Source organism: Aricia agestis, chromosome 14, assembly GCF_905147365.1.
Source record: "Aricia agestis chromosome 14, ilAriAges1.1, whole genome shotgun sequence".
Classification (NCBI taxonomy): domain Eukaryota; kingdom Metazoa; phylum Arthropoda; class Insecta; order Lepidoptera; family Lycaenidae; genus Aricia; species Aricia agestis.
The window spans coordinates 8,560,160-8,585,962 of record NC_056419.1 but is presented as its reverse complement, the minus strand read 5'-3'; the positions used below and the strand labels follow the sequence as shown (position 1 = coordinate 8,585,962).

The 25,803-nt window shown below is 35.3% G+C and overlaps 3 protein-coding genes across 3 annotated transcripts in view; 1 reads left to right on the top strand and 2 right to left on the bottom strand.

Annotated features, from left to right (window-relative positions):
• Nucleotides 1-300: 300 nt before the first annotated feature.
• Nucleotides 301-25,803, bottom strand: part of LOC121733781 — a 36,382-nt gene continuing 10,879 nt past the window's right edge. The window contains exons 3-7 of the mRNA XM_042124137.1: nucleotides 18,080-18,324; nucleotides 7,151-7,363; nucleotides 6,521-6,608; nucleotides 3,686-3,920; nucleotides 301-988 (exon numbers count right to left, since the gene is read on the bottom strand). Of these exons, the coding sequence (XP_041980071.1) occupies nucleotides 645-988; nucleotides 3,686-3,920; nucleotides 6,521-6,608; nucleotides 7,151-7,363; nucleotides 18,080-18,324 (1,125 nt within the window). The 3' untranslated portion in view covers nucleotides 301-644. The remainder of the gene's footprint in view (nucleotides 989-3,685; nucleotides 3,921-6,520; nucleotides 6,609-7,150; nucleotides 7,364-18,079; nucleotides 18,325-25,803) is intronic.
• On the top strand, nucleotides 9,693-12,490 carry LOC121733780. Its single transcript, XM_042124136.1, has one exon. It carries the CDS (start codon nucleotides 10,012-10,014, stop codon nucleotides 12,466-12,468), a length of 2,457 nt encoding a protein of 818 aa, XP_041980070.1. The 5' UTR covers nucleotides 9,693-10,011; the 3' UTR covers nucleotides 12,469-12,490.
• The window catches only part of LOC121733776 (glutamate receptor ionotropic, kainate 2-like), a 37,810-nt gene continuing 32,303 nt past the window's right edge, over nucleotides 20,297-25,803 (bottom strand). The window contains exon 18 of the mRNA XM_042124125.1: nucleotides 20,297-20,309. The gene's annotated coding sequence lies outside the window, so the exon portion shown is untranslated. The remainder of the gene's footprint in view (nucleotides 20,310-25,803) is intronic.

Genomic DNA, 25,803 nt, shown 5'->3' with positions numbered 1-25,803 from the left:
CCGCACGTGATCATCCCGCCGACTGTCTGTGCGCACGCGCACGTTGAATCTACCTCGTTTTGTTGCAGTACAATTAAATTTAAAATTAGATGCTATTTATTGAAATAATGATAAATATAAGGATTGTATTTAAGCGATCGGGTGATTTTAATTTAAATACTTAACATAATTTTAAGTTTAAAAGGAAATTGGGTGAGTTCGAATGGATTAAATAAAGTGCACATTTAAAATTGGTCAAACTTATAATTTAAAAAATTATAATACATATTTGGTATTTTACAAATGATCAAAATATTTTTAAATAAAAATTGGACTAGTTCACTCGTAACTACAAAATATTTCATAAATATCTCACTTTTGTTAACAGCTAAACTAGCGCACTCGGTAGCAACTTTCCCATTTTAAAACCGCGTAAGAAGTAAGAAACACAGAGTCCTCACAGATTGTAAACGAATGGTTTCAATACAAAAATTGTGTTTAGCTAGTTTTAAATACAGAAATGTCACCTAAAATGTACCCAAAACGAACCTCCGAGGCGGCTTAGCGCGATTATACGTGAGCAAGAACGGTTGTCGGCGGCCACTGAATCGTGACGTGGTTATTATGTTGATGTACAGTCCACCACTCCTCGGCCGGCCGCTTCGTCATAACCGGCCGGCGCGCTCCAGGCTGATCGCTATGGACACGTCGATGACGTCATTACCGAGGAAGAAGTCCGTCGAAACTATGTTGGCCTGGTTGCGCCACTTGCCCGTCAGCCTGGCCGTGACGTTGCGGTTGACGTCATCGGCGTTCTCCCTGACGGATCCTCGGAGGAAGAGGATGTCGATGACGGTAGGGGTGGTCTGTGCCATGGCGGAGTAGAGGGGGGAGCGGGCGGACGGCTGGGGGTAAGTACCGATGGTCCTGTCGAGGAAGGCGAACAGTTCTGTAGGGCTGTTGGTGTTCGCCCATAAGTGAGGTAGTATCGGCCAGAGCCAACTGTTTTCTGTAACAAAGATAATGATGTTTTAATGTAGTTGATTGACTGTTATACCTGTTGAAAATAAGGTACTATACTTGATCATCACTACCTCCTCTTTTGTTTTCAAATTTCAAAAGTAAAAGTAAGGTACAAAGTGATATCATTTGAGAAATAAAATGAGAACTAACCAAGTGACCCTGGGTTTTTTGTTTAGATTAAGGTAAGTTATTCTTAGAAAATCTTCAGGTTTTAGTGCAATGTAGGAAAACATTGAAGTACCGAGTAAATCCTACATAAAGCTTTTACTGCAAAACTCACAAAAGTTAGGCTACGTAAGATATTATTATAATAAAAAATCTTATTTAGCATTTTCTAGGACATCGGGTCGAAGTGATAAAAGAGCCAAAAGATAAAGTTAAAAGTTAAAACGAAGCGCCAAGCGTGAAGTAGGTCGGCTTTTATTATATCAATGTTTATTTTGTAAACGGGCGACTTTTACAGCTTCTAAAAATCATAATTACACACTACGAAGGTGATACCTTTAGTTACTTACTGAATTACAGTTTGTAGTTATGATATAATCGGCCAAGTGCGAGTCGGACTCGCGCACAAAGGGTTCCGTACCGTTATAAAGCGAAAAAATAGTGTTTTTTTTGTATGGGAGCCCCTTTAAGTATTTAATTTATTTCGATTTATTATTAAATACTAGCTGTTGCCCGCGACTTCGTCCGCGTGGACTTCAGTTTATAGCGCGCGGTGTCAATAAAATTGGTGTCAAAAGCTTTTTCGAAACCCTGGTATCCCTTAAATCAAAATACCCAAAACAGCCGTGTAGTGTGCACATAATATGATTTTTTTTAAATTAAACTTTTTTATACCAAGTTTATTTAGCGTTACAACTTACACAACTTTAGCTTTGCCCAAAACCCATAAACTATTAAGTATATTTTATTAATGGTAGACTGTTGTTTCTGATATCTATGTTGGAGAGTTAGTTATTTAATAACATGTATAACAATCGAAAGAACCACCTTTTATAGAAATACATATGAGCAAGCGATAGCGCGATCTAGGCGACCCTTGGTGCCATCTGTTCCAGTTTTTGGAACTAACTTAATTTGAACAAATTTACGCATAAACACCCCCTTACAACCCCTTTTTCCAGTAAGAAGTAGCCTATGTCCTTTCTCAGGCTTTGGACTATCTGTGTACAAAATTTCATTACAATGGGTTAAGTAGTTTTGGCGCCGTTGTTTTTGAATTTGATATCTAAGTTAGTAGGTGAGTTATTAGTTAATAACGTGTATAACAATCGAAATAATAGAGTAATCCAATTTTACATGGTACCACCTCTTATAGAAATACGCATGAGCAAGCAACAGCGCGATCCAGGGGACTCTTGGCGCCATCGGTTTTGCATTTTTGGAACTAACTTAATTTGACCAAATTTACGCATTTTCACCCCCTTACAACCACTTTTTCCAGTTAAAAAGTAGCCTATGTCCTTTCTCAGGCTTTAGACTATCTGTGTACAAAATTTCATTACAATCGGTTCAGTAGTTTTGGCGTGAAAGCGAGACAGACAGACAGACAGACAGACAGAGATACTTTCGCATGTATAATATTAGTATAGAAGTATAGATTAAATTACAAATACAATTAGGAATTTTGTGAATTTTTCAAGAACTTACCTGTTGCCATTATGGATTACGAACAAAAAAGGCCAAAAAATCATGTTTTGTGTATGGGAGCTCCCTCTTATAATAAATTTATTTTGTTTTTTATATTAATTGTTGTTAGAGCACAACAATATACACAATATGTGAAAATTTCAACCCTCTAGCTATTACCGTTTTTGAGTTAAGGCCTGGAGACAGACAGACAGACGGACAGATAGACGGACAGACATCGAATTCTCAGTAATAGGATCCCGTTTTCACCCTTTGGGTACGGAACCCTAAAAATGCGAATTAACGATTTTAATAAGTAGATAAAATCATGGAGGTGATTTCGCTCCTTGTCAAAAATTTCGACCACCAGTCACCACAGACTTCCAAGTTTCCAACATTGCAACTTTCCTGAGCCATGGTCAGTTGTAAGTTGTAACAAGTTTTTATTTAGCGGTTTTCCCTTGGATAAGGTACCCCAGAGACAAGCCAACGTAGGTTTGGATTGCGACTGTAATTAGTCAGAAGAATGATTGGAAGTGTAGAAATTATGTTTCGGGTCTTATAAATAACTAGATGATGCCCGCAAATCCGTTGCGCCAAAATTCGTTTGTTCACGCAGGAACCGTTCATTTTACGAGAATATCCTAGGTCCTTTCTCGGGACTCAAAGTATATCCGTACCAAATTTCAGCAAAATCGGTTCAGCTGTTTTGGGCGTGAGGGGTTAACAGACGACACAATTTCACATTTATAATATTACGAGCTTTTGCCCGCGGATTCGCTCGCCTTAAGAAGTATTATTACATACAAACTTTCATCCCCTATTTTAACCCCTTGGAGGTGGAATTCCACCAATTGATCAAAATCCTTTCTTAGCGGATGCCTACGTCATAATATCTACCTGCATGCCAAATTTCAGCCCGATCGGTCCAGTGGTTTGGGCTGTGCGTTGATAGATCACCATGTCAGTCAGTCACCTTTGAGTTTTATATATATAGATTATGGATAATCCTATTACTAAAAGACTTAAAAATAATAAAATATTTAAGTACCTAAAACAATATTATTATCCACATAGCTGAAGAGCAGGCGTTTGTCGGCGTCTACCAAGCTCTGCACTGTCGGTCCTCTCGTCCCACTGCCTGTCGAGAACTGTGTCGCCAGAGCCAGGTGTGGGCCAAGTTCGTTCTGCACGATCCGTATCAACCCCTCGTGGACGTGGCGGATTGGAGCACCGTTTTGCTCGTAGAAGCCTATTGGAAAGTGGTGAGCGTCTAGGAAGACAACCTGTAAGAGTATTGGCAGGTTATATGAGGGTATAATTGGGAAGTTATATGGGAGGTTATTTTTACGATCGCGTCTGCGGTAGCCTAGAAAACATACTGCTTAGGCCTTAGGTAATTATTACATACGGAAAACAAAAGGAAATATATTATTACGTCCATGTACTCTAAGGAATTATTTACGCATCTATAGTATTCTGCAATGTGCAGGCTTCGGGAGTCTAATTTCAATACGTGCTTATAGTGAATGTGATATTTATAGCAGACTACATAGCAGAACACACTACAATAATTGTATTTCGCTGATTTTAACACCTCCATCGTGGGTATCGCAGGCACAATAGATTTTCAATTATTATTGTTATGCAGCAGCCGGCTGATTGATGGGTCAATCTATCTATAATAATATATACTAGAGATCGCCCAATGGTCGAAATTCGACCTTAGTTTTAACAACATTAAGACTACTATAACGGTCTATATTTTCAAGTAAAAAAGATTGACTTTATCATATTTTTTTTCAATTCCTGTCACTCGGACTCAGCTGATCTCAGACTGGCCGTGTAAGCATTGTCTAATAGTATCTAAGATTCAATAAAAAAAGCTTTAATCCATTTTCAATTTGTCAATTTGTTGTCAATAGACCATAAACCTATAATATGCAACATGTCTATGTATGCAACAGACTTCAACCATAAATAAAAGAGTATAATTCGTATGTATAGGGTTGTCACTCAAAAATCTGTCATCTCCTTAGTGTGTGTGTTGTAGTGTGATGTGTGTGTAATGTTTTATTTGTTAAATAAATGTATAATAAAAGCATAATTTCAAAATAATATTTGCTCGATGCACTCCTTCGTTATATAAACTATAACTGTGCAAAATTTCATGCACCTACGTTTCCCCGTTTTTCGTAAAAAGGGTTACAAAGTTTTTCGTTCGCGTATTAATAATATTATTATATATAATTATGATGATGATAAAACTCAAAGGGGACTGACTTAAATGGTGATCTATCAACGCACAGCCCAAACCACTGGACGGATCGGGCTGAACTTTGGCATGCAGGTAAATGTTATGATGTAGGTATCCGCTAAGAAAGGATTTTGATAAATTCCAACCCCAAGGGGTTAAAATAGGAGATAAAAGTTTGTATATATTAATACTTCTTAACGCGAGCGAAGCCGCGGGCAAAAGCTCGTGGTAAAATAAAAATGTAGTAGACATACGTTAACCTATCACTAGTATCAACCTTGCTATAAATCCGTATCACTAGCTTTTGTAATATAGCAAGATAGTGACAAAAACTGTGTCGCGTAAATATGAATAGGTAAGTATTGTACTTTGGCAAAGAAAACACAAACGTAAGTATTATGAACTGAAAAACAAGCTAATAAAGGAGATTCCTGAATGCATTTCCTTATCAGCTCTGCATCCCTACGGGCCACAAATAGTTAACCATTACGGTTTACGTTTATTGGCCTATAAGAGTATCTGCTATGGCTCGCTTGGACAAACCAAATGTGTGACCATTCAAGTACCGTCAGAGATTTTTTTTTGTAGGGACAGACGGTAACACGCTTTTGCCCGCGGCTTCGCTCGCGTTAAGAAGTATTATTATTATTAATTAGGTATCAAAGTCGTTGCCCGATCGGTTTAAAATTGTCAAAGTTTCATACAAACTTTCATCCCCTATTTTATCCCTTTAGGGGTAGAATTGAATTTGAATTGAATAGAAATATATATATATATATATATATATATATATATATATATATATATATATATATATATATATATATATATATATATATATATATATAACTCAAAAGGTGACTGACTGATTGTATATATATATATATATATATATATGTTTAGATTTCATCGTGTCCGTTTGTCCGCCAGCTGTCTAGCGTCCTAAAGTGCTAGAATGATGGAACTTTGCATAGTTTTGCGGTCATATTATTACGACGACAAAGTGATGAAATAAAATATTTAAAGACGTTTTTATTTTTTTTGGAAATATTTTAACCCTCATTTGCGTATCCCGCAGTGTTGAAAAGGATTATTTTTACCCACACATAAATTGGGGAGGATTTTATTGCGTCTACCCCATAATGCATTGGCTCTTTTGTCAACGCAATAAAATTATTATGTATAGAAATATTGCTTATAAATTTATATAGGCGTCTCCTTTATTCCAAAAATCAATCATAATTTAAATATCAAGCCATTTGTGGGGATATTGTGTGCATTAAATACATTTACCTTGTTTAATAATATTATATTGTACTTATCCCGCTTATGCGGAATATAGTAATAAATCTAGTTTCTAATATTATCACCGACGAATTTGAATTTTGTGCCAGAATTGTTGTGTTGCAATAAATTTGGATTTAAATAGATGTACCTAATATTATTAGAATACAATATTTTACTAAATATTAATTATTCCCAGTAACCCACACACCACACCTTATTTAATTATTTTTATTGCTTGTAGGTACTTACCACTAATTAAATTAGGCACTATTTATCGAATAAAATATCATAATTAAATAGGAAGATATTTTTAATTATCAGAAAATATAAATAAGACATTACCTCTTTAGTACTATCCAAAAACACACGAATTTCTCTCAGCAGGGGCACCAATGGCCGGACTCTGATAAGATTGTGGTTTAGCCAGTACCTGGGAATAAAATACATAATATTATGTTATAATAACCCAGTCCCATTACCCATCAGTAATCACTTTATAATAATAATTCCTTCCATCCTGTAAGGATGTAAATTGAAGTAAAATACTAAAATATGGAACCTTTCAAATAGACCGTACACGAAATAGATTTTTATAATTACATATTATATTATTATACCTTAGTACGAACAATATCATAAAAAAGATACATTAGTAACTAGATGACGCCCGCAACTCTGTTGCGCAAAAACTCGTTTATTGCGCGGGAACCGTACATTTTTCCGAGACAAAAAGTTTCCTATGTCCTTTCCCAGGACTCAAAGTATCCCCATGCCAAATTTGAGCAAAATCGGTTTAGCGGTTTGAGCGTGAAGAGGTAACAGACAGACGGACACAATTTCGCATTTATAATATTAGTATGGATAGGGTCCCGTTTTTAACCTTTGGGTACGAAATCCTAAACAGGATATTCAGAGCAAAATGACCTAAGATGACTGCAAATTTAAAAAAAATGAAAAAGGGACAGAACACACCTGTCCTCTTCCTTCGCGTAGAAATCGTAGTACCCGATCCGGAAGTCAAAGTACCGGATGCCGTGGACGAGTTGCGCCCACACGGAGCGGTCCTGGCACAGGACGAAACTGTCCCTGGTCACGGAGCTGATCTCCGTGTCGAAGCGCCATGCCCCGGCGTTGTGGGTTCCGGGGATGGCCAGCTCGCCGACACGGAGTCTGTTAATCTTCTCACTGAAAATGAGCAATGATTTTTTTTTTATATAAAATAAGGGACAAACGAGCAAACGGGTCACCTGATGGACAGCAACTGCCGTTGCCCATGGACACTCGTAACATTAGAAGAGCTGCAGGTGTGTTGTCGGCCTTTTAAGAGGGAATACGGTCTCTTCTTTAAGGTTTGCAGGTCGTATTGGTCCGACAATAGTGCTGGTGATAGGTCGTTCCAGGGTTTTGCAGGGCGCTGCAGAAAGTTACGCGAAAAACGCACGGTGAAAAACTACCACACTGTATCAAGGTAATGAGGATGGTATATTGGAATTTTTTTGGTAAGTATTAAAGATATGCCATGACTATGGCTCACAATTAACATAGGACTAAAAAAAATCTTAAAAAAAAGACTATAACAACGTTAGTAGATAGGTAGCCTGTTCTACAGTCTACAGCCTACTACATATTATAGCGTATTTACAGAGGAGTAAGCACGGCCGCGCCATCCAAGCGTCCAACAAATTTTGTAAACAAAAGTTTTTGAATCCCCGTAAAAACGGGGATTCAAAATTTTCATCATGTAAATCCTCGATTTATTTCGAGTACTGGAACTCATGCCCAGTTCTCTAGTAAAATACTTACTTATATTATTATTACTATGTACTAATATTTCACAAATGTTGTTATTATAGTAGACCCTAAAAAAGGAGAAGTATAACGCCTTGAAACCGTTTTGTTTAGCGACCGGTACCGAAGCTCGCTGCATATTAATCAAACGATACTCGAAATCTGTATAGATAAGACAGATAAAAGCAAGGCAAGGAGCGGAGAAAGATACAAAGTGTAAAAGAGAAATTTGTTGGAAATTTTATGACCTTTCATTATGTACTAAACTTTTTTTCTCTACAACGCACCGTTTTAGCGATATGAGCAAAAAACTAAAAATATTGAAACTTGGCGATATCGTGTTAATATAATTATTATATAGCCTATGTGTTGACCCGACCTCTAAGTAATAATTCGTGCAAAATTTAAAGCCATCCGGTACTTTCTGAGTTTATTCCGGACATACATACAGACAAACAGACAATCAGGCAAACAGACAAAAATTTAAGAACTATATTTTTGGCTTCCATATCGATTGTAGATCACGTCGCAAGTATTATTTTTCAAAAATATTCAATGTACAGAATTGACTTTCCTAGTTCCTACGATTTTATTATAATATTATGTATAGATTACAAAGTTATTTACGAAGTTAGTGTATCTAGAAAACTGAACAGTATAAATATCTATAATACATAATATAATAAAATCGTAGGACGATTTTATTATATTATGTACTTATAGATATTGATTGTTATCCTTTTTTTTTTTATGAAATAAGGGGGCAAACGAGCAAACGGGTCACCTGATGGAAAGCAACTTCCGTCGCCCATGGACACTCGCAGCATCAGAAGAGATGCAAGGGCGTTGCCGGCCTTTTAAGAGGGAATAGGGTAATAGGGGAGGGTAGGGAAGGGAAGGGAAGGGAATAGTTGAGGGTAGGGAAGGGAATAGGGTAGGGGTTAGGGGATTGGGCCTCCGGTAAACTCACTCACTTGGCGAAACACAGCGCAAGCGCTGTTTCACGCCGGTTTTCTGTGAGAACGTGGTATTTATCCGGTCGAGCCGGCCCATTCGTGCCGAAGCATGGCTCTCCCACGTATAAAATAATATATATCCTCTACTGATAACACTTGAATTGTGGAAATTCCGAGTGACCTAAAATTAATGATTAGATTAGCTAATAGCAAAAACAATTCGTAATCTAATCTTCTTATCTAATATATAAAGTTTTCTTGTCACAATGTTAGTTACCATACTCCTCCGAAACGGAATTACTGATTTTTACCAAATTTTATATGCATATTCAGTAGATCTGAGAATCGGCTACTGGCTACATTGAACTATTATTACTACGTAGTAATAATAGTTCAACGACTGGCTACTTTTTGGATGGACGTTGCCATCATTTGCCATGGTGCCATACTTATTTAGTCACTTCAATAAAATTTAATAATATGGGCGAAATATGTCAGTATAATTTGCCCATAGCTTATATGAAATATATTTATGGTTTTTAAATTACGCGACAAAAACCGTTTCGTCGCTTCCGCCCTTTCCATTTATTGTTGTTCCATTTCTTGTTTGTAACATTGTGCAATATTAAAATCTATTGAGTGATCCTTAGCAACTGCACTACCAATAACACATAGGGTAAAAGTTATCTTAATGGTTCAGTAGTATTAAATGTTATTGCAATATGGGAATATTTCACAATAATTATCAAAATTGATATAAGCACTGGTTTTCACGCGGGTTAGGAACTCGCAGATTGCAAAATGTTTTGCCGGCGCGGCTGATATCATGTGTTTTGAGTCATGAGTTATGACTCATGCCCACATTTCACTGGCTGCTTCGCTATATAACGTGCTAGTCGGTCGCTAACCTCCACGGGAACACACGTCGAGTTTGTGCTCCCGTAATTTTATAATTCAGTGCGAAAATCGTATAAAAACAATTGAGTAATTGTGCTGAGAACTTATCCACGAAGTGTTTTCGAGTCTGCCCTTCGCTTGGCCGAAGAAGTGCAAGCAAATACTTGAACTGTCCGAGCAGTGAACACGACAATGGTGAATTATTACATTTACGCGAAAGACTTTTCCGGTTCGACCGGTGGGAGTAAGTACTTTCACACCATCGGGCTGCAAACTCTGGACCAATTCAAATCTCACGTCCGAACGCTTCAAAAGGAAACACCCGAAGAGACTGAATCAAAAATTATTTATTTACACTGGGGGGACAAATGTTACGAAGTGAGTGAAGAATCCACTAAAAGTAACTATGAAAATTTAAATAGTGGAAACATGGGAACAGAACCAGAAACAATTATTGAATGGATCAAGAAAAATTGTGATATTTCTGATGAAAATGATAAAATAAATTTGCTGTATATCATAACAGATGGTATTATTGATCGAAGAAGTGGACACACATGTTTTTTACTGAATGAAAACATGCATTATGAAACAGTCGTTTTCCATGCTATTAACGAATACTTCGAATGTGTGGATCTTTCAGTAGCTGCCTCTTTCTTAAAAAGCCGTTGCATTATTTATAGAAATAACGAGCTATTTGATGATGCAAATATTTCTAAAGTGTATGAATATAGCAAAATTAACGTTGATAATTTTGTTACCGAAAAAGACAGTTTGAAGTCTTATATAAGACTAAAATATATTAATAGATTTAAACATGATGCTCTCGCTTTACAAGAAATAGAAAGATTAAAGAAATTAAGAAATCAATTATTCGATGAACTATCAAGAAAATTACAAAAATCCGACATCAATCTTAATACTAAGGATAAAAAGGCTTTTGTAAAAGAGTTTTTGAAAACAGACTGGTATAAGAATCTCAATGGTTCGATTCATGATATGAAAGTTGATATTGAAAAATGTATTTCCACTTTGATAAATTATATCACAAGTGATACAAAATCCTACTCTTTCGACGCTTTGAAGTTTGATACCAAATTCAATAAACCCATCGAAGAAGAGCCTATCGTGGATGTTAATTTTACAACAGAACAAGAGATTGAGTTTCCGGATGTTATTCTTGACGATGAAAAAGGAATTCCTGTTATAATATTGACAGAACTGAATCTGCTAGACAAAATAATATTTCATAAAACAAAAGATTCGTCTGAAGTATCCCCAGCTAGTTTTAATAAATTTAAGACAGCGATGGAGTGCCCGCTTTTCTTATACGACGATCATGATATTAGTGAGTCAATAGGCTACTTTTATACTTTAAATGTTTACAAACAGTTCTTAGAAAATGGCATCCGGTCGGAGCCGCGTACACGACGACCCTTCCATGGAGGTCTAGTACTATTAGACGGCGATGAATTTGACAAATACAACGATTATATTTTGTCCGCAACATACTTTAATTTCAAGAAAATTAAATACAACATCGGGTTATTTTATTACGTGCTCTGGAAAAATTGCGAAAACAAGAAGTGGATGGATACAAATGTCATTGAACAGTTTAAGAAATACGTGATGAGGCGCATTAGTACGACAGAATGTAAAATTGGACTTTCCTCGTTACCGCTAGATCCTCCAGAAACTACACCGTTACTAACTGCCTTATGGTATTGTGTTGAACTTTCATCAGTAATATTTAAAGACAATATTTTACATTTTACACACGAACGTTTAAGAATGTTCTACGGTGTAGCTCATTGTATGATTGAAATTCTCCAGTATTTCGATTACAATTTAGACTTAGAATTTATAGAAAGACGCAGAGATATAATTAGGCACGTAATGATTTTGAAGAAGATACCCAAGCAATGTGATAAAGTTTATTATTTGCTCGAGAGGATATTTAAAAATGTTAATGGTTTTCTAGTTAGTGAAATTGAGAGGCCTTCTAATATAAATAAACTAAATTACCTCAAATTAGATCACAAGGGGATGCTTTCTGATGATGTAAGTAAAGAAAATGTTAACCTTAACGACTTTGTACATTTGATGCATACTGTGATTAAAAATACCAAAGAGAGACCTAAAATATGTAACAATACATACCGCCCCTATTTTACTTTAGATAAACACAAATCGTTTTATACAGAATTATTTAATGTTACTAGAAAGGCGGTTATCCATAATGCTGAAAATCAAGAAGAAATCAAAATTACCTTTGAACCTATAGATTCTTTAGAATTCGATAAAATATTATCATTGTACAATCTATTTATTAAGTGTGTCAATGATTCCGAAAAATATCCTACTTTAGAAGAATATATAGAGTATATCCATAGAAAGAAGAAATTTAATGATAATTTAGTAACAATTTTTCCATCAGTTGTTTATGACAGTGCTGTAAAAGTGTTTGAGCTGTACCAAAATATAATATCAACAGTAGATGTCAAAACATTTATAAAAACAACTAGAGCTTCTGTAAGTAGGTTTGAACGAATTAAGACTGAACAAGTAATTAAATTTAGTGATGATAACGAAATTAATGCATTTATTGACACAGAAGAATTGAAAGTTAATTTAAAAAAAGTTAAGTAATTAAATGTTTCAATTTCAATAGTAAAAAATTAAGATTAGAATATTATATATTTGCAGAATACCAGTGCAGCGAGCTAGCTTGCTGCGGTTAGTTGAGCTTGGGTTAATTTTGACATCACACAATATTGTATGTATTGTGTTTTACATGACTGTGTTGTGTGGTGACAAAATAAAAATGTTCTTATTCTTATTCTTATATTATAATTAAAAATATAAGTTCCTAAAATTACTATGTGAGTTTGTCAATACATTTTAGTCAAATGTGTACATAGCTTTAACTATTTGTTAGTTTTAAGCTACGTTTTAAGTATCAGTTGTCATATTTTATTAAACCTCCTTGGCCGTTAAGCTGTAAAACCCCTAAGCATTAAGTTTTTCACATGTAATTTTAACTTTTTGTTCATAGTAAGTAATAAAAATTACTACTTACATATTTTTATACTTAACAATTAAATTGTTTTATTTTTTTATGGGCTTCGATATGACAAACCTCTACATTAGTGACATACATATTAGTTATTTGGTCGCTGTTAAGCATTTGTGTATCAAACCACAAAAAAAAAATAAGTTTTGAGTTTTTTATAGTTTGAGAATTTTGTGCTAAATGACCTGAAGAACAATATTGCATTCATAACTCATTACTTACTCAATACGTATTTTTTGGGGGTTGATACACAAATGCTTAACAGCGTCTAATTTATCATAAACTATACACAGAATTTCATATTTTCTATGAAGTTTTGTGCCCCGATTGGAAAAACGCACCATGACTGATGGCAGCCATGGTGCGTGTTTGTATGAGTCACAATAAAACAATGTTACTGCTTATATATTTTGTTTTACAGGGGTAAAACAAAATATATAAGCAGCAGTCTGGTTTATAATGTTATTTTGCAATCATCATCAATATAAATTATTTCAATAATCATTAATTTGGAATTCCATGAACAAGTAAAAGTTAATTTAAATAACAATAAAATCATCAGAATCCTCGATATGATAAAATATTATTTAAAATATTGATTGGCATTATCCTAATAAAATTAATAGTCATAACCATAAACATATAATGCTACGACAGTATATATTAAGTCTATGGTCATAACTTTGTTTTTTAGTTTTCAACTTTTAGATTTATAGTAATTATCTATTAGTCATCACTCATCAGTCATCACATCAAAGAGTTGCAAATAATATTATTATTTTAGGATGCTCAAAATACCTTCAAAGGTTTAAAATTTTTAATATTATGTTTTAATTTGGATGGAACCATAAAGTTAATATACCTAGCGGAATAGAGCAACAATCTCGAGCTGTCAAACGAAACCAAAATTGGTTTTCATCTGTGTGAAAAATATTATGTGTACGTATACACTTACACAAGCATGATTGAACATAAATTCTATGAGATTAAATTGTCAACGTGCGGCACGTGCCGACTGGACGTCAAAAAAAGAGTGCTGCTGACATGTATCACAATCTCTGCACCGCTCATCCAAGCGAGACTGTGATATTATGTGAGGTCCCTGTTTGTGAGAAGTGCTAGACACTAGGAACTGTTTACGAACTAAATTCATTGCGTCAAATCTGCAGTTATCGGTGCTTATCAAGCAATGAAAACGCTAAATACCAAGGAGTGCAGACTACCTTGGCCATATTTTTGAGCCTTGTAATTTTTAATAGATTACACATTTGAAACGCATTGCTATTATAAGTTTCATAGGCGTTTCAATCGTTTATATTTTATCCTTTCAAATAGCGTTACATACATAAATAATCGGCCAAGTGCGAGTGGGACTCGCGCACGAAGGGTTCTCGGGTATCGTTATAGAGCAAAAATAGGCCATACATTGTGTTTTTTGTATGGGAGCCCCCTTCAATTTTAATTTTATTTAATACTAGATGTTCCGCGCGGCTTCGCCCGCGTAAATTAGATATATTTCACAGACAAATTGGTCCACAAAAAATAGCCTATGATCCTTTACGTGGTCTACTTCTTATCTGTGCCAAACAACAGAAAAATTGCTCCAGTAGATCGTGAGATTCAAATAATTTCCCCCGTTTTTTTTCACATTTTTCTCTATTCCTTTGCTCCCATTAGTCGTAGCGTGATAAAATATAATCTATAGTCTTTCTTGTTAAATGGACTAACATTGAAAGAATTTTTCAAATCGGACCAGTAGTTCCTGAGATTAGCGCGTTCAAATATTTTTTATATTGAGAAAAAAAGGCCCATAAGCAAAAACAGTTTATATTTACATTCCGTCTTTGGAATCTATATATATAAAACTCAAGGGTGACTGACTGACTGATTGACATAGTCATCAACGCAAAGCCCAAACCGCTGGGCGGATCGGGCTGAAATTTGCTATGCAGGTAGATGTTATGACACAGGCATCCGCTAAGAAAGGATTTTGATCAATTCCAACTCCAAGGAGTTAAAATAGGGGATGAAAGTTTGTATATAATAATTCTTCTTAAAGCCGCGGGCAAAAGCTCGTGTAAATATAAACTTGTAAATCTGTAACCTTTTTCCAACAAAACAATATAGCACGTTACCTTCGGCAGTAGAATTACACGTCTATGCTTAGGGTTGCCAGGCGGCCGGATAAAGCCGGACGCAGTCAGACTCTTTTCATGTCTACCTATAGCGGTTCTTGAGACACAGCCTGGCGACAGACGAACCGATGGACGGACAGGCAGACAGACGGACGGACGGACGACAGACGAACGGACGGACGGACGGACGGATGGACGGACGGACGGACAGACAGACAGACAGACAGATAGACGGACTGATGGACAGACAACGAAGTCTATCCAACCTTTAATTGTTCTTAGCTCTTTCAGAGGTTTTTTTAACGCTTCCTGTTTGTTTCAAATGGAATTCAAACGTTTCTGTAGTCAAGTTTTATGTACTTGCTTAAAAATTAGTTTGTATAAGGCTTTTTATTGCTCTTGTTTTATTTTTCGTACGATGCAATTCCTGTCTTCTCTTTATGAGAGCTATTGTATGTTCATGCAAGATTTTGTGTGTCGTTTTTGCTGTTTCTTTAGGTGTTGTAATAGTCGGGTTTAACAATGCTAGTCTATCACTGAGACCTGTATAGCAGTTATTGCTATGCATTCTTTGTGTGTTGTATTTATTAGGAATCCTACTCCAATTTTCCGGGTGTGAGCCCAGTATAGCATAATATAGAATTATTTTCGTATTCTTCTATCTGGGTGTCGATACGTCTTACCTCACACTGTACTACTATGTGAAATTTATTTCTTGGACGGCTTCATTAAACTCTATCAAGCGCTCGTGAGTTGATAGAGTTTTGACGTTGCGTTGTAGGTTATAATGTAGAGCTCGTTTGTGGCTTGTTTCTATTTTTCTTTATAAAATTGGAAGATTCAGATGTCGGTGGCGATAGTTGTGTGGTTGAATGGGCTTGGTGTATAATACCAACATAAACATTGTAGGTACATAACATGGTGTATTAAAAAAACCTTATTAGTTATTCCTATATCCATTTCGACATATTCGACACACGAAAATTCCTATCCCTCTGCATATATCATGTATTTTTCACATATAAATAAGTGATAGATGATAAGCAGTCAGTCGGAGGATACAATGAACTTGTTAGGAAATGTGTAGGATGGAGCCAATCTCATGATTAACGGGTGCGAGTGGCATTTTATCTTCGTTTCGAAAGAGCTTAGTCACCGAACGAGTGAACATGGTAAGTGATAAATGGGTTACAGTTCAGCATTTTTTGCCTCTAACAGGAGCTTTGTGTTAATCACATTAGGGTTAAATTTAAAGAAGCTGGAGGTAAAATAACCCTGAACGAATTGTGAGGGAAAAATTACAATTCACACATGAACAACTAGGGACACTGGGGTCGTTGCCATTTCGTCCATATTATATTTTATTTTAAATGTGAAAGTCAACCTGTATGTCTGTTTCTCGTTTGCTTTTTCACGCTTAAACCGATTATACTTAATGAAATTTGGATTTAAGATTCTTTGAGTTCCATTCTTAAAGATTTATAGACTAGATCCACAAGCTTTGGTAAGCGGTAACAGGTAAGCAATTAAAATGTAGTGCTATCTATTGGAGAAGCGAAACTACAAAGGAATGAGAAAACCAATCAACCAAAATCACGTTCCTCCAAAATGAGGACAATCGGGCTTATGACCTGGAGTTCCACTGAAAAGCTTAAGGTCAGCAAAGTTCAATTTTACATTAGAACGTTGTGATTTTTTGGCGATCTGAGACAATATTGTTTTTCATACGAATTTATACTATTTTGTCGTATGTACCGATATTCTCTATAAATTTTAAATTTTGTTTCTCTCGCTAAAACTCGAGAACGGTTGAACCGATTTGGCAATTCTTGAAGTACACCGGGTCATCTAGATTCTAGTGTATTTAAATGTAATTTTAAGTATCGTTTCGTCGTACATTTTGTTTTAGTGATTTATTTCTATATTTCTATATTATTATTATAGATTTATTCCATTCTGCAGTATGAAGAAAATTAATTGTCTTCGAAATATTTTTTTTGGGCAAGCTCACAAAATCTGGAGAAAAGAGGTCGTCAGATTTATAGTTCGTATGAAAAGAATTAAGAAATATTTGCAATTTTTATCTAGATTTGGCAGTAGAAATGTTTAGGCGGAGTTTCCACATTAGTTTTTGTAAAAAAAATAGATTGATTAAGTATATTAAACACCAAGTACCGATGAATACCAGATAAAATTACTATAATACCATAATCTCTGTTTCTACTTTCTCCAAAAGGCGTAAAAGATTAATTTGATCTGACCGAAACAAACTTTATATAATAGTCTTATTGAATATCGCTAATGACCCAATAAAAGAAGTAAGTCATTGGGTATTTATGCAAATGGGTAAAATTGTGTTATTACTTCTGGCTTCCAATATGTGATTACTGTTACGTGTCAGTGGCACGAAGATTTTGTATTTATTGCTTCCTTAGAATTAGCGTAATTTATAGGCACGCAAATACGCACGATACAAAAGCAATAACTACTGATTGAGCAATTCAAGAAGTAAAAATTTAAATTAATAAGTACTAAGTGGAACATAAACTTTCTTGGTGGGATTTAATTTTAGGGTAGAAACGAATTCTAACTGTATTTCTGTTGATAATTTCAAAAGCAATATTATTCTAAATAAGTTTAAAATCTAAACTTAAGTTCTCTATGTGTAAGGTGTTTAAGCTGTAATAGTGCTTACTTTCATTTGTGAACGTCAGCCTATTAGCATAGAATACATTTTAGTAGACTATTAGGCAATTTAACTATATCTTACTGCAACCTTGGGATGAGATATCTTTAAACGAGCAATTCCTGTATATATATATATATATATATATATATATATATATATATATATATATATATACAAGAATATTCCTAGGTAGATCGATTTATCGCCTATGATATATTTTTGCCAGACTGTAATAAAACCTTGGAAATAGGAATTTAGTTTATGAAACAACGGTGATAATATGTTACATATACATATACTGCAAATTACCTACTGTATAACTTATTTTGAATATGAAATAACAATTATTCCCATAACACTCACGCATTATCCTCCATCCACGTGGGCTGTATTTTGAGACAGTTGTGCGCCAGTATCTGGCTGTCCCCGGCCCCGGCCCACGGCCACAGGCAGTGGGGGCCGCGGATGCCTGTCCCCGACTCCCAGCCGGCCGGCAGGGACACGTCCCCGAGAGAGAAGTTCGTCACCACGTGACCCTCGATCGAGGAGACCGGGTATACTGCCAGAGCGCTAACCCATGACAGCGGTCGGTCGTCGAACAACCCGATCTGGAATTAAAAATATGAACTTGTTAAAAAAAAAACTAAAAAAACATACTTTTAGAATTTTTTGGTTGCAAAAAATTTCAAAAATTATTATTGCATTGTAATTGGCTGATAATACGAATGCAAAGTTTCGAATTTATTTGACTAGAAATCGTGCTCAAAGATTCCGTTACATAAAAATAAAATGATATGAGTACAGTTAACTATATGTTAATTTGATGTCTATTTTGAAAATGGAAATTGAATTTTTGAAAGTAGAATGTCAAGGGAAAAATAACGCGTCCCCGGCGGATTAGGGACATCCTTCGGGGTACAGTGCTCCCAAAGTGATAATGCGCATAGAAATTTTCGTAATTCTTCGGCAACGGTGGTATTTCCCGAGCGTCGGAAGACGTCGCTGCAAGCGCTGTTTTAAACTTAACTTTAAGAAAAACAGCGCTTTGCAGCGACGTAGATGGCGCCTGACGTTGCTTGGACGTTACCATGGTAACGTCACTGGCCACGTCGTCACGGTGGCTTACCGATGAGTTATATATATTATATATTATAGCAGTTACTGACAGACCGGCGACAGAGGACAGCCACCGGCTATATTGACATAATATTTACTTCTATTTCCTTTGAATAAGGTGCAAAATGCAAGTGCATTGTTTGGGGCTCTTACGTTTCATAGATTCGGGTGTTTTTGTGATTACGACAATTAGCGAATATTTGCATGCGCATTATTAATTTGGGAGTACTGTATGTGGGATTCCCCAGACACCGCTACCCACTAAAACCCGCTGCTCCACTCTACGTTAAAGGCGAATTCGCGGGAAAGAATGTAGGCCTACTGTTATGAGGTTCCTAATGTTGATTGTAAGTATGTCAATAGTTTTATTGCTCCTACTGATTAACATTGACACAGCAGCGGGCACGAGAGCTGCTGCGTTCAGGCGCTGAATCAGCACTCTACCAATGTAAATATATACTATCAGAGAAGTTGATTCCTAGGAAGATGGGGGACCTTCGTACTTTGGTCACGTTACGTCAAACCCAGCCGACAGATCGCAATTAACATTGAATTGACATGATCCGACCAAATGACATTGGTCTGTCAACTGTTTAGGAATCAATTTCTTTGATAGTACTATCAGAGAAGTTGATTTCTAAGCAGATGGGAGACCTACGTAGTTTGGTCGCGATATGTCAAACCCAGCTGACATATCACAATTAACATTGAATTGACATGATCCGACCAAATTCGGTGATCTGTCAACTGCCTAGGAATAAATTTCCTCGGTAGTACATCATTCAGCTGTTTGTAAACATTTTCCAGGGAAATTTTTCAGGATATGCAAATGCAATGTCAATGTATTTAAATCAGCTATAACGTTGCTTCTTAATGGTTTTTAAAGACAAAAAACTATTCCTTAGTTACCTTAAATAGAGAAAATACAACCAAAGAGCAAGCATTGCCGATTATTGAACAGTTTTTTTTATGAAAATGGTGGTTTGTCTTACAAATGAATGGATTCATTGAATAGGTCGGTTAAGTAGCAGTTATTTATTGTGGCGCACGCACATACAGAAATTGAACCCATAACTTCCGCTTACAGTGACACTCGCCGTTATGTCATCGTGTAACCGAACAGAGCCCCTGACCAAGACGTTTTCTTTATCGCTTCTTTCGCGTCGATCAAAATGTATGGAATTGGCGCAACATGAATCGAATGTCGACTTTTTTGTATCAAACGGTTATGTCAATTTCATATTACATTTTGTTCGGCGCGGCAATTCTATAAAGAATAGCAATAAAGAAAACGTCTTGGTTAAAGGGCCTGTCCTCAGAGCCAGCTCCGGAATGAAAGATGACATGAGGTAAATGAGGCATATAAAATATTTGCCGGTTCATTTTCTTAAAGTTTCGTTTCGGAGATTTCCTCCGAGCTTCAGAGGTGCATAAAAACGCACAAATTAATATAATATAATAATATAATATAATATACCTATGGACGCTTCACATCACGTCAGTCTGGCCCCGTGGTAAGTAATAATATAATATCTATGAACGCTTCACACCACGCCAGTCTGGCCCCGTGGTAAGTACCCGAAGGACTTGTGTTACAGGTACCAGACAACGGAAATATATATACTATACGTATATTTAAGATTTTTATTATATGATACACATATTTAATACACATCCATGACCCAAGAACTTTGAAAAGTTTTTGTTCCGTCGGCGGAATTTCGAACCCGCGACCCCCGGCTTGAGCCTCCAACAGGCCACCAACTGAGCCACGGAGGTCGTCAAATTAACAGTTTTATCTTAGAGTAGTGATTTTGTCTAAACGTAATTGAACTTAAATCTAATTAATCTTGGTTTACAGATTAAACTCTACAAGTTTCCAATCCATTTGTTTATCTCGGCTCATGTCCTACATCAAAATCTGAGTATTTTCATCAAACATGCTTCATAGATCTTAACGACTCCGATGCTACGATGTTTACCTTAATTTTACTGGAAATAGAATGTATGGCATTTGCAATGCCTTGATTAAATTCAGTCTTTAGGTTTTAAACTTGTCAGTAAATTTTACTAGTAAGCCCAATTCTTACTTACGGGAAGTGTGAAAATCCTAGCGCAGTCGCTACAGTACTTCCGTCTGTAATGACGGTCTTAATGACGACCGTCAGGCGACGGGACGTGCGCGGGTGCGGACGCGATCTCACTAGTTCACTACACGTGTACCGACAGCAACAACAATAACAACAACAGAAATAACAACAAAGCATGTGCCTGAAGTTCCGAACGTTCAAGTGAACGAATTAGCTACAAAACAAAAACAACTTATCTTGTGTATCAAAATATAATATGCATCATAGTGAGATAAGGGTACACTTTTAGAGGGTGCAAATGTTATTTCTAACTCAAAAAATAGTCACCCCTAAAACCCACCCTTATAATTCCAAGTCGATTTTCTTCCACCCCACAGTGATTGAAAATTCTAAAAAAATTCATGCTAGTATATTTATAGATCCTACATACGATGGTAATATTTTCAACTTGCGGACTCACCCCTAAAACTTACCCTTAAAATTCAAAGTCGATTTTCTACCACACCACAGTGATTGAAAATTCTAAAAAAATTCATGCTAGTATACTTATAGATCCTACATACGATGGTAATATTTTCAACTTGCGGACTCACCCCTAAAACTTACCCTTAAAATTCAAAGTCGATTTTCTACCATACCACAGTGATTGAAAATTCTAAAAAAATTCATGCTAGTATACTTATATATCCTACATACGATGGTAATATTTTCAACTTGCGGACTCACCCCTAAAACTTACCCTTAAAATTCAAAGTCGATTTTCTACCATACCACAGTGATTGAAAATTCTAAAAAAATTCATGCTAGTATACTTATAGATCCTACATACGATGGTAATATTTTCAACTTGCGGACTCACCCCTAAAAATTACCCTTAAAATTCAAAGTCGATTTTCTCCCACACCACAGTGATTGAAAATTCTAAAAAAATTCATGCTAGTATATTTTAAGATCCTACATACGATGGTAATATTTTCAACTTGCGGACTCACCCCTAAAACTTACCCTTAAAATTCAAAGTCGATTTTCTACCATACCACAGTGATTGAAAATTCTAAAAAAATTCATGCTAGTATACTTATAGATCCTACATACGATGGTAATATTTTCAACTTGCGGACTCACCCCTAAAAATTACCCTTAAAATTCAAAGTCGATTTTCTCCCACACCACAGTGATTGAAAATTCTAAAAAAATTCATGCTAGTATATATTAAGATCCTACATACGATGGTAATATTTTCAACTTGCGGACTCACCCCTAAAACTTACCCTTAAAATTCAAAGTCGATTTTCTACCATACCACAGTGATTGAAAATTCTAAAAAAATTCATGCTAGTATACTTATAGATCCTACATACGATGGTAATATTTTCAACTTGCGGACTCACCCCTAAAAATTACCCTTAAAATTCAAAGTCGATTTTCTCCCACACCACAGTGATTGAAAATTCTAAAAAAATTCATGCTAGTATATTTTAAGATCCTACATACGATGGTAATATTTTCAACTTGCGGACTCACCCCTAAAACTTACCCTTAAAATTCAAAGTCGATTTTCTCCCACACCACAGTGATTGAAAATTCTAAAAAAATTCATGCTAGTATATTTTAAGATCCTACATACGATGGTAATATTTTCAACTTGCGGACTCACCCCTAAAACTTACCCTTAAAATTCAAAGTCGATTTTCTCCCACACCACAGTGATTGAAAATTCTAAAAAAATTCATGCTAGTATACTTATAGATCCTACATACGATGGTAATATTTTCAACTTGCGGACTCGCCCCTAAAACCCACCCTTAAAATTCAAAGTCGATTTTCTCCCACAACACAGTGATTGAAAATTCTAAAAAAATTCATGCTAGTAGACTTATAGATTCTACATACCATGGTAATATTTTCAACTTGCGGACTCACCCCTAAAACTTACCCTTAAAATTCAAAATTTATGGAACTTTCCACGACTACATTCAAGCTCGACCATCTGTGACGTAACGCTTTGAGATATTTCGAGACATTGTGGTTTTTTACTTGGTTTAATTTATTTAAAATAACCCACAGCAAAAAAAGTTTCTCTCGCAGAAGTAATACCTACACTAATTAAAGATATAGAAAACATCGACGGTGTGTCGTTTTCATCGATTGCTAAAGGATCTCTGTGTCATTCGGTAAGTATACATTTATCAGTCATCTTTTTCGTATTTTATTTCATTGGAAGTAATAATATAAGTTTAAATAATAGATGCCTTATAGTTAAAAATATTTGTCAATAATAGATAACAGGGCAGTTCCATTTAAAGTCTACCATAAACTAAAAAAATTAATACCCAATTTTGGTATTAAAAATACTTACCCTTACTTAGGATCTATAAGTATACTAGCATGAATTTTTTTAGAATTTTCAATCACTGTGTTGTGGGAGAAAATCGACTTTGAATTTTAAGGGTAAGTTTTAGGGGTGAGTCCGCAAGTTGAAAATATGACCATGGTATGTAGAATCTATAAGTTTACTAGCATGAATTTTTTTAGAATTTTCAATCACTGTGGTATGGTAGAAAATCGACTTTGAATTTTAAGGGTAAGTTTTAGGGGTGAGTCCGCAAGTTGAAAATATTACCATCGTATGTAGGATCTTAAAATATACTAGCATGAATTTTTTTAGAATTTTCAATCACTGTGGTGTGGGAGAAAATCGACTTTGAATTTTAAGGGTAATTTTTAGGGGTGAGTCCGTAAGTTGAAAATATTACCATCGTATGTAGGATCTATAAGTATACTAGCATGAATTTTTTTAGAATTTTCAATCACTGTGGTATGGTAGAAAATCGACTTTGAATTTTAAGGGTAAGTTTTAGGGGTGAGTCCGCAAGTTGAAAATATTACCATCGTATGTAGGATCTTAAAATATACTAGCATGAATTTTTTTAGAATTTTCAATCACTGTGGTGTGGGAGAAAATCGACTTTGAATTTTAAGGGTAATTTTTAGGGGTGAGTCCGCAAGTTGAAAATATTACCATCGTATGTAGGATCTATAAGTATACTAGCATGAATTTTTTTAGAATTTTCAATCACTGTGGTATGGTAGAAAATCGACTTTGAATTTTAAGGGTAAGTTTTAGGGGTGAGTCCGCAAGTTGAAAATATTACCATCGTATGTAGGATCTTAAAATATACTAGCATGATTTTTTTTAGAATTTTCAATCACTGTGGTGTGGGAGAAAATCGACTTTGAATTTTAAGGGTAAGTTTTAGGGGTGAGTCCGCAAGTTAAAAATATTACCATCGTATGTAGGATCTTAAAATATACTAGCATGAATTTTTTTAGAATTTTCAATCACTGTGGTGTGGGAGAAAATCGACTTTGAATTTTAAGGGTAAGTTTTAGGGGTGAGTCCGCAAGTTGAAAATATTACCATCGTATGTAGGATCTTAAAATATACTAGCATGAATTTTTTTAGAATTTTCAATCACTGTGGTGTGGGAGAAAATCGACTTTGAATTTTAAGGGTAATTTTTAGGGGTGAGTCCGCAAGTTGAAAATATTACCATCGTATGTAGGATCTATAAGTATACTAGCATGAATTTTTTTAGAATTTTCAATCACTGTGGTATGGTAGAAAATCGACTTTGAATTTTAAGGGTAAGTTTTAGGGGTGAGTCCGCAAGTTGAAAATATTACCATCGTATGTAGGATCTATAAGTATACTAGCATGAATTTTTTTAGAATTTTCAATCACTGTGGTGTGGGAGAAAATCGACTTTGAATTTTAAGGGTAAGTTTTAGGGGTGAGTCCGCAAGTTGAAAATATTACCATCGTATGTAGGATCTATAAGTATACTAGCATGAATTTTTTTAGAATTTTCAATCACTGTGGTATGGTAGAAAATCGACTTTGAATTTTAAGGGTAAGTTTTAGGGGTGAGTCCGCAAGTTGAAAATATTACCATCGTATGTAGGATCTTAAAATATACTAGCATGATTTTTTTTAGAATTTTCAATCACTGTGGTGTGGGAGAAAATCGACTTTGAATTTTAAGGGTAAGTTTTAGGGGTGAGTCCGCAAGTTAAAAATATTACCATCGTATGTAGGATCTTAAAATATACTAGCATGAATTTTTTTAGAATTTTCAATCACTGTGGTGTGGGAGAATATCGACTTTGAATTTTAAGGGTAAGTTTTAGGGGTGAGTCCGCAAGTTGAAAATATTACCATCGTATGTAGGATCTTAAAATATACTAGCATGAATTTTTTTAGAATTTTCAATCACTGTGGTGTGGGAGAAAATCGACTTTGAATTTTAAGGGTAATTTTTAGGGGTGAGTCCGCAAGTTGAAAATATTACCATCGTATGTAGGATCTATAAGTATACTAGCATGAATTTTTTTAGAATTTTCAATCACTGTGGTATGGTAGAAAATCGACTTTGAATTTTAAGGGTAAGTTTTAGGGGTGAGTCCGCAAGTTGAAAATATTACCATCGTATGTAGGATCTATAAGTATACTAGCATGAATTTTTTTAGAATTTTCAATCACTGTGGTGTGGGAGAAAATCGACTTTGAATTTTAAGGGTAAGTTTTAGGGGTGAGTCCGCAAGTTGAAAATATTACCATCGTATGTAGGATCTATAAGTATACTAGCATGATTTTTTTTAGAATTTTCAATCACTGTGGTGTGGGAGAAAATCGACTTTGAATTTTAAGGGTAAGTTTTAGGGGTGAGTCCGCAAGTTGAAAATATTACCATCGTATGTAGGATCTTAAAATATACTAGCATGAATTTTTTTAGAATTTTCAATCACTGTGGTGTGGGAGAAAATCGACTTTGAATTTTAAGGGTAAGTTTTAGGGGTGAGTCCGCAAGTTGAAAATAT

Bases quoted from the DNA above. Each gene is read 5' to 3' on its own strand.
- LOC121733780 (XM_042124136.1), top strand. From the start codon at position 10,012: ATGGTGAATTATTACATTTACGCGAAAGACTTTTCCGGTTCGACCGGT.